This window comes from Carassius gibelio, chromosome A24 (assembly GCF_023724105.1).
Source record: "Carassius gibelio isolate Cgi1373 ecotype wild population from Czech Republic chromosome A24, carGib1.2-hapl.c, whole genome shotgun sequence".
NCBI lineage: Eukaryota > Metazoa > Chordata > Actinopteri > Cypriniformes > Cyprinidae > Carassius > Carassius gibelio.
In genome coordinates, this window is record NC_068394.1 from 3861747 (window position 1) to 3871915 (window position 10169).

Consider the following 10169-nt stretch of genomic DNA (forward strand, 5'->3'; position numbering starts at 1 on the left):
AAATCTGGGGTCAGTGAAATAACCAATATTAAAATGACATGTAAAATATGAAAATAAAATACAGAATTAATACATCAGTCAAAAGTGTTATACAAATATATTTGTTCTCTTTAAATTTGTATTTTATCAAAAAATCATCTCAGTTCCCACAAAAATATTAAGCAGCACAACTGTTGTCAACATTAAAAATAATAATAAATGTTTCTTAAGCAGTAAATCAGCATATTAGAGTGATTTCTGAAGGATCATGTGACACTGAAGACTAATGAAAATTGAGCTTTGATCACAGGAATAAATCACATTTTACAATAAATTCAAATAGAAAAAATATTTGTAAATATAATTTTTTCTCACAATTTTACTGTTTATGCTGTATATTTGATCAAATATTATTGCAACTTTGGTGAGCAGAAGAGTCTTGTTTCAGAAACATAAAAATAAATGAATATATAAAAATTTACAAACTCCAAACTTTTGAACAGTATGTATATATATATATATATATATATATATATATATATATATATATATATATATATATAATGCGCTGCAAAAATGATTGCAGAAGAAAGAAGAAAAAAAAAGTGAGAGTAAGTTTTTCAGTTAAGGTTTCTCAAATATTTGCACAATTATACAGGTTTTCTCAGGCTTATATCATTAACTACAGAAATGTTTCCAGCCTAGTAAAGATATGGTATGGAAACTACTTAAGCAGTTGTAAGTTTGGAGTGTTTTGTTGATAAGTGAAGAACTATATCTGGTATGTTTTTGCCTGTTAGATGATGAAATGATTCCTGCTGACAAGGACTTCTGGTTCTCCGTTTCGTGTATTCTATAGTGACGACACCAGGGCATTATTAGGGCAAGATTTAGATGATGTATATTTTGGTTGAAGCTTGTGTTATTTTGAAGGACTCGATGATGTCTGTCAGACAGATGAATGATGATCAAGGTAGTAATGTGATGGAAAAGGACGTCTTATAAGAGAAAGTTCCCATTTATCAAGCTCTTGATGCGTAAATACGGCTCATTGCATGAATTTTTAACATACTCACATGAAATAAATTTGTGTGTATTCATTATATATTAGACTGTAATCCAAGAACTAATCTGAATATGTTCGTCATAAACAAAGCAGTGTTATAGGATGCTATAGGAAATGTTAAGTGAAGAGGAGACGAGCTGCAGAGGTTTATTTCAGACAGAGTAATTATTTCCACCCAACGACACCTTTCATAAATCTGTCTATAAGACTCGGCTTATGAAATATGAAAAACAAGCCCACTTGTCAGAGAAATTACTGCTACACTGTTTTTATCTTTTTTTTATCATATCATTTTTATCAGTCGAAATCCAGGGTATTGCAGTTTCAAAACAAGTGAACCTCTTTTTTTGCACATGTGATATGCTTTTAATAACCACAGATCATTTCAGTTCATCCTTCATTTCATTAAAGCAAGCGTGCACTTACAGTGAAACACTGTTGCACTAACTTTAAATGACACGGTTTTATTGATTTGTTTATACAAAAAAGTTGTATAATTTTTTTTTTAATTGAAGATCCAGTTAAAGTTTAAGTACTAAATACTAAATTATAATTCTGTTATAATTCACAGAAGTGCTTTAACAAATATACAAGCTGCATTTAATTTAATTCATATAAAAATATACAAGTTGCATTTTATTTTTTATTCACAATGTACAAATATACAAGCTGTATTTATTTTATTCTATTATATTTCTTGCCTTTACAAACAAAAAAATTATTTACATTTATTATGTGGCAATCAATAGGAAGATGATACCTACTGTGTGTGTGTATATACTGTATATATATTACTATATATATATATTCTGTTTGATCAAAATTTGAGCCTGAAAGGCTGAACTGGCTTCCATTGTTTCACTGTGATGAGATCTGTGTCCAGTAACATCACTAGATGCATCTCTGTTATGAGTATGACTATGACACACACACACACACACACACACACACACACGGTTCAGTTGAATGACACTGAATTATTTCTATGCATCCTGCTGAGTTGTGATTGCAAAGTTCGCTGGTAGATTTCCAGAGCTATAGAAACCAAACTAAGAAAACTCCTTCCTTCCCCACTCCCCTCCATCCATACCACTTTATCCATAAATTCGTCCTCCTTTTGTTCAAATATGACATGCATTCTTCATTTCTGATGTTCTGTTTTCTGCCACGTTTTATTCACACCCCTTGTTTATTTACTTATTTCCATTGTTATAAATGGGTGTCACTGACGTGAATTCATCTCAACCCCTCATCTGATCTTCTCGTATCCCTCCCATCCCTCGAAATCTTCTGTTTCCTCTCTTTCAGAGCACATGTGACACACTCCGGAGTCACTCGGACAGTCTCGGATTCGCGCCGAACGTGCTACCTAGTCACCCGGCTATAGGCAACTTCGAGGAATTCGCTTGTTGATGACAACAGGCGACGGGACCACAAAGGGACGGTTTGGGATATGACGAAAAACTGTGAAATATACATCAAATAGACTCCAAAAGAAGTGTAAGTCCACGAAAATGTACATGTTAAATAGTTAAAAAACGAAACAAAAAACACCTGATTAGAATCAGTATATCATCATCAAGTACAAATAGGCAACACTTCAGAAACCAAACTCAGGTTTTATTAACATCACAGCCACTGTTTTTTGTTTTGTTTTGTTTTGTTTTTGACATTGTGGAAAATCCTGGTAGATTTCATGCTATTTCTTTTCGGGCGATTTCAAATGAACAAATACTGTGACGGTATTTCATAGAGATTATTTCAGTATTTCCAAGAGAGTATTATTTTTTTTTTCTCTGTGCTTTTCTGAATCCTGTACAAACACTGTGGGCCTAATTAGATCAAGCCGCCTTAAACAAATCTGAAAAATAATATTTGCACAAAAATTATTATAGATACAGTGGGTTTGGCCGAGGTTTAAATCTATTTTGGCATTTTTTTTTGTACAAAAACCATGTGAGCTTTAACCACGTTTTGACTGAACTCAGCCCTGCGATAGTACTCGAAAATATGTAATCATTTAAAATGTTTGTCTCTGTTCATATTTTGTTTATATAAGTGCAATAATATGCATAATGTGTTAATGTTACCGTATATTACCTTCAAGTCTTAATTATTAGCTGTCAGGTAAACAGAAGCCACCTGAGTTACCAGCAATTTGCTTTTCATGTCGTTTTATTCAAACGCGCTAATGTTACTCTTATTTATTTTGATTTCCATCCACTAGGCTGTGATGAGATGGGATGTTATTGAATGATGCATTATATGTGTAATATTCATAAGTTTCACTTATCCAATCCCACATGTGAATCCATTCATCAGATTGTCTCCTCCGAGAGTTAATTCATTAGTGGCAAAGACTGTATGCGATGTGTTGATGTTAAAGTCAAATCATCAGTCGCTGAAAAGCTCTTGACTTGACGAGTTTCATGCTTGCATTAATTATAATGAACATTAAAAATAGACCGCAGTTCCACATCCACTAGGAAATATTCAATTATTTTAGATGATACAGTTGAAAAACTTGACACATTACTCGAAAACTGTTTGATTTTGATTATTTTATGTTTTGGGGGTCTACCTTGAAGTTACAGGTGTATTCCTTCTTCTAGCATGAACTGCTCATATATACATGTTTATATATATATATAGCCCAAAAAGTATCTGGACACTTAAAAGTAAAAGTTAACCTAAAATGAGTTTTTTCCTTCATCAGAACAGATTTGAAGAAATTAAGCATTCAATCACTTGCTCACCAATGGATCCACTGCAGTGAATGGGTGCCGTCAGAATGAGAGACCAAACAGCTGATAAAAACATTGCTTCAAACAGTTGCTTCCAGCCAAAATATGAGTTTAATATTGCTTTCTACAGTGAAAATAAATAAATAAATAAAAAAAAGTCTGATTTAGGAGAGAAATATGCATAGATCAAGCACCGTAACAAGTGAAAACAGTCCAAAAACATCTTGGTGAGACAACAGGAGATGGACTGAGGATTATTGCGATGTTTTTATCAGCTATTGAACTCTCATTCTGACGGCACCCATTCACTACAGAGGATCTATTGGCGATCAAGTGATGTAATGCTAAATTTCTCAAAATCTGATCTAAAACAAAACAAAACAAAAAATCTCATCTATATCTTGAATGGCAAATTTTAATTTCTGGGTGAACTGTTCCTTTAAAAAAAATGTCTGAAAGTCTTTGCTTTAGATAAAAATGATCAAACCAAGCGGCATTCATTTGAAAGAAACATAGCACAAGCACACTTTCAAAGCAAAACATTTCACAAACTGAGGTTGTTAGGTGTCAAATGGTAACAGATATACTGCACAACATGAAGACAATGGATCATCATTCGTGTGATGAACTACAAAAATACCTCAGTATTATAAATAGCTTGGAAAAATCTATTTAGTTATAATGCAGTGATATTTTTGAGTGTCCAGGTACGTTTTGGGGCACGTCAGCTTCACTACAGTACATTGCAATATGGTAAAAGGCAAGATATCATCTTCATTTATGTTTTCTGCACTCAGCTAATGTATTATTGTATTGTTTTATATAAACTACAATGGGATTTCTAGTACAGGTATCACAATTTTAAAACAGAGAGTTGTGACATGTAAATGATCCAGTATAATAAACAATATATTTAACCATCTCTTAACATGTTGTCTGTCTGTTGATTCTGTATGTAATCCAGTGCTGCTTTTGTCCGATTATATGTAGATGTTTTGTTGTCCTAGTCATGTGCCTGACAGTTTTGATATTAATAACTTTTTTTTTTTTTTTTCGGTATTTGGAATAAAGCTTATATGTGTGTGTGTGTGTGTGTGTGTATTATATATATATATATATATATATATATATATATATATATATATATATATATATATATATATATATATATATATATATATATATATATATATATATATATATATATATATATATATGTATATGGGGTTGCACGACTACTGATTTCAGCTAGTCGATTTCTTATTTAAAAAAATACTCGAGTTACTCTACTACTCGTTTTTCATGCTACTGTAAATGAAAAGACAAACTAATTCTTACCAATAAACGCTTATTAATTCATATCCTAATTACATATGTAAATAATAAAAATAAAAAACTCATAATTATGATATTATACGTTTAATTTTTATGTAACAGCCAGTATTTGCATCTGTTACAATTACAAAATTATTCGTATCTGCATTGGGATAGAACGTCGTATATCTTTTTATTTTTGTCATAGTTATCACCGTTAAAATAAAATTGTTATTAATTTCTAAAAATATATTTATCATGCAAGCAGAGAGATGCCATGACAAACGTTTAGTGATCATTTGAACATGGCTGAATCAATTCAATACGCACATTTTTATTACGCAGAACTCTTTAAGCGAGTCTTTTTGTGAACTTCACTAAACAAATGTGCGTGTGCCAGGCAAACCAGCAAAATATAAAGATGCAAACATGTAGGCCAAATAGAAAATGTATCTAAGTTGATTATTAGCCTATACTCTTTAGAGAGAACTGGTTTGTTTTTTGAGAGACTGAGACGCGAGACGCTGATTGGTGAGCGCGCTGTGCTTGTTCCATTCATTCGTTTCATATCGTAGCCTGAGGTTTAAATCATTCCTTTTTAAATATATTTAAATAATAGAACGTGTATGATGTATTATTATAGGTGATATTACTCTTGCCAAGCTCTGATTTCTGAGAGATGCACAGAGAGGCAACAGCAATGCGGTGTTTGATATTCGCTCTTTTCATTCTTAAAGCTTGCATTCATTCATTTCACACACTTATTACGTGACTTTAGTGGTCTGTGTATAATATTGCGCTGATCACCTCAAATGTTATCTAGAAAACACTAGACTGTGCCAGCTTCAGCCGAATATTCAGGCAGAATTATTCCTTGTCAGTTTTTGAAGACATTATCCTTGCCATTCCAAATAAAGTATTCTGCTTCGGGCACACCCCTAATTATTACATGCATATTAAAATTTTACATGCAACATAGATAAAGTCATAGAAAGTAACCGCTACACAAAGTATTGTGATCCTAAAATTCGAGTGTACTTGCAATCTCTGTCATGCTCGAATAGTCGATTGTTTCCGACAGCGGCGACTAGTGGTTGAAGTAGTCGATCACTCGGAAGCCTTAATAAATATATATATATATATATATATATATATATATATATATATATATATATATATATATATATATATATATATATATATATATAAATATATATATATATATATATATATATATATATATATATATATATATATATATACACACACACACACACACACACACATAACATATACATATATATATATATATATATATATATATATATATATATATATATATATATATATATATATATATAGTTGAGCTTTGCTCCAATTACCAAAATGTTTTAACGAATAAATCTTTTAATTTTTTTATTTTTATTTTAATTAATAAATCTTATAACAAAATTACTAAAATTAAAATTCCAATTTAAAACATTCTTACCGTATTTTCCGCACTATAAGTCACACTTTTTTTCATAGTTTGGCTGGTCAGGTGCGACTTATTTATCAAATTTAATTTGACATGAACCAAGAGTTCACATTACCGTCTCCAGCCGCCAGAGGGCGCTCTATGCTGCTCAGTGCTCCTGTAGTCTACCCCTGTAAACATAGAGCGCCCTCTCGTGGCTGTAGACGGTAATGTTTTCTCTTGGTTCTTGGTTCTAAATGAATGCGACTTATAGTCCAGTGCGACTTATGTATGTTTTTTTTCCTCTTCATCACGTATTTTTGGACTGATGCGACTTATACTCAGGTGCGAATTATAGTCCGAAAAATACGGTAAATACTACAGTTGTACACAAGTAATACTAGAACAACACTGGTGCGTGCAAAAGTAAACCAAGACAGCAAATCCCAGTAGATAAGGTTTATTTTTTTCTAGAGTTATTTCGATCAGACAAAAAAAAAAATTGATAAATATTAAAACAAATTAAATATACACATTCATAGCACCTGACACAGTCCAACCGCAGACTGTTAAAACAGAAAATTATGATAACAGAGCTTTAAAACAATGTGTTTCACTTACACAGTCTTGTGTGGAAACCCCTCGAATCCTTAACACTGTAAACTGCACGTCTGCAACTACATCCTGATGACGTTCGCTCAATAATGTCCCACACAAATAAATACTGTACATACACAGGAGGTATTTCAGTGGGTCTGATATAGATGTCGTTATCTTTATTAACTACGCTTGAAGCTACTCTCTAACTGCAGTATTTCAAGTAGATGATATCTTAAAGCATATGTGGCCATGCTCTGGTCACAGGAAGTTCAGTGTTTTACAAGAACTGTGGGTATACAGTATTGTTCAAAATAATAGCAGTACAATGTGACTAACCGGAATAATCAAGGTTTTTCGTATATTTTTTTATTGCTACGTGGCAAACAAGTTACCAGTAGGTTCAGTAGATTCTCAGAAAACAAATGAGACCCAGCATTCATGATATGCACGCTCTTAAGGCTGTGCAATTGGGCAATTAGTTGAATTAGTTGAAAGGGGTGTGTTCAAAAAAATAGCAGTGTGGCATTCAATCACTGAGGTCATCAATTTTGTGAAGAAACAGGTGTGAATCAGGTGGCCCCTATTTAAGGATGAAGCCAACACTTGTTGAACATGCATTTGAAAGCTGAGGAAAATGGGTCGTTCAAGACATTGTTCAGAAGAACAGCGTACTTTGATTAAAAAGTTGATTAGAGAGGGGAAAACCTATAAAGAGGTTCAAAAAATGATAGGCTGTTCAGCTAAAATGATCTCCAATGCCTTAAAATGGAGAGCAAAACCAGAGAGACGTGGAAGAAAACGGAAGACAACTATCAAAATGGATAGAAGAATAACCAGAATGGCAAAGGCTCAGCCAATGATCACCTCCAGGATGATCAAAGACAGTCTGGAGTTACCTGTAAGTACTGTGACAGTTAGAAGACGTCTGTGTGAAGCTAATCTATTTTCAAGAATCCCCCGCAGAGTCCCTCTGTTAAAAAAAAGGCATGTGCAGAAGAGGTTACAATTTGCCAAAGAACACATCAACTGGCCTAAAGAGAAATGGAGGAACATTTTGTGGACTGATGAGAGTAAAATTGTTCTTTTTGGGTCCAAGGGCCACAGGCAGTTTGTGAGACGACCCCCAAACTCTGAATTCAAGCCACAGTACACAGTGAAGACAGTGAAGCATGGAGGTGCAAGCATCATGATATGGGCATGTTTCTCCTACTATGGTGTTGGGCCTATTTATCGCATACCAGGGATCATGGATCAGTTTGCATATGTTAAAATACTTGAAGAGGTCATGTTGCCCTATGCTGAAGAGGACATGCCCTTGAAATGGTTGTTTCAACAAGACAATGACCCAAAACACACTAGTAAACGGGCAAAGTCTTGGTTCCAAACCAACAAAATTAATGTTATGGAGTGGCCAGCCCAATCTCCAGACCTTAATCCAATTGAGAACTTGTGGGGTGATATCAAAAATGCTGTTTCTGAAGCAAAACCAAGAAATGTGAATGAATTGTGGAATGTTGTTAAAGAATCATGGAGTGGAATAACAGCTGAGAGGTGCCACAAGTTGGTTGACTCCATGCCACACAGATGTCAAGCAGTTTTAAAAAACTGTGGTCATGCAACTAAATATTAGTTTAGTGATTCACAGGATTGCTAAATCCCAGAAAAAAAAAAAAATGTTTGTACAAAATAGTTTTGAGTTTGTACAGTCAAAGGTAGACACTGCTATTTTTTTGAACACACCCCTTTCAACTAATTGCCCAATTGCACAGCCTTAAGAGCGTGCATATCATGAATGCTGGGTCTTGTTTGTTTTCTGACAATCTACTGAACCTACTGGTAACTTGTTTGCCACGTAGCAATAAAAAATATACTAAAAACCTTGATTATTCTGGTTAGTCACATTGTACTGCTATTATTTTGAACAATACTGTATCTCTGACCAGAGTGTCATATACCATGTGTAAACTGTCAAAAGCCCTTAGGTTCTCGTGGTAGTACTATATTACAGAACCAAGCCTTCCTACGCTTTGAGAGAGCGCATTAGTTAAAATCTATTTTGTTCTTGATAATGGCAGATTGTAGTTTGAGAATTGGCTGAACTTTTATCGCAAGCACCGCACAAAAATCACACTCTTCAGTTTTGGGTCGACACGGACACAGGACAATAACAGCTTAAACTAATGAATTCTGTGATACGACTTCTCAGATCATCGGTCAGATGTGTAATATTTAATTCAACACGCTGGAAGAGATTGTTATCAGTTAGGTACGGAGTACAAATCCTAAACCAACTTCAGAAACACCACACTAACACCTTCAAACTGCTTTTAATCTTAAATAGAGTTTAATTTTAACTTCTTAAGTGGTTCAATAATCTGCTGTTTACAAGTATTTTAGAAATAATGTCCCAATGGCTGTGAACTGGGACTAATGTCTGGCTTTCATTTTAATCATTTTAATCATTTACTCTTTTTTTTCTTTTTTTTTCACATGAACTCTTCAGTTTGATAGTTAATCATTCTCATAGCTTTAGCATTATTTAAATTAAATTAAATTAAATGTATGCATTTAGCAGACGCTTTTATCCAAAGCGACTTACAGTGCATATTCATTCTATCAATTTTTACATAACCAAAATCCTTTAATGCAGTCATAAAGTCGTCTAAGATGTCTATTTGTTGCTGTAGATGAAATGCTACTTTTAGACAAACCACAAAAATTAAGACTTTTACAATTTTTATTTAGTTTAAGAACTTGTGCGTTCCCCTGCAAATCAAAAGCTTTTTGCTAAATCAAGATAAATTTTTTTGCTAAAATCTTTTTTTGTTTACATTTTTATTCAAGCGGTTATTGATGAGATTTATCAAAACATTTGCAAATGCAAATTTAATTTTAATTCAAATTTTCAATAAGGCAAAAATCCTTAAGTGTATTTATATTTTCTTTAAGGAAAAAAAAAAATCATATGTTTTATAATTTTGAGAATTTGTTTCTTTTTTTCCTAAAGAGG

The 10169-nt window shown here is 32.9% G+C and overlaps 1 protein-coding gene across 1 annotated transcript in view; it reads left to right on the forward strand.

Moving 5' to 3' along the window:
• LOC127945958 (acid-sensing ion channel 1C) overlaps positions 1-2512 on the forward strand; it is a 61920-nt gene extending 59408 nt beyond the window's left edge. The window contains exon 10 of the mRNA XM_052542176.1: positions 2354-2512. Within this exon, the coding sequence (XP_052398136.1) occupies positions 2354-2458 (105 nt within the window). The 3' untranslated portion in view covers positions 2459-2512. The remainder of the gene's footprint in view (positions 1-2353) is intronic.
• Positions 2513-10169: the final 7657 nt, after the last annotated feature.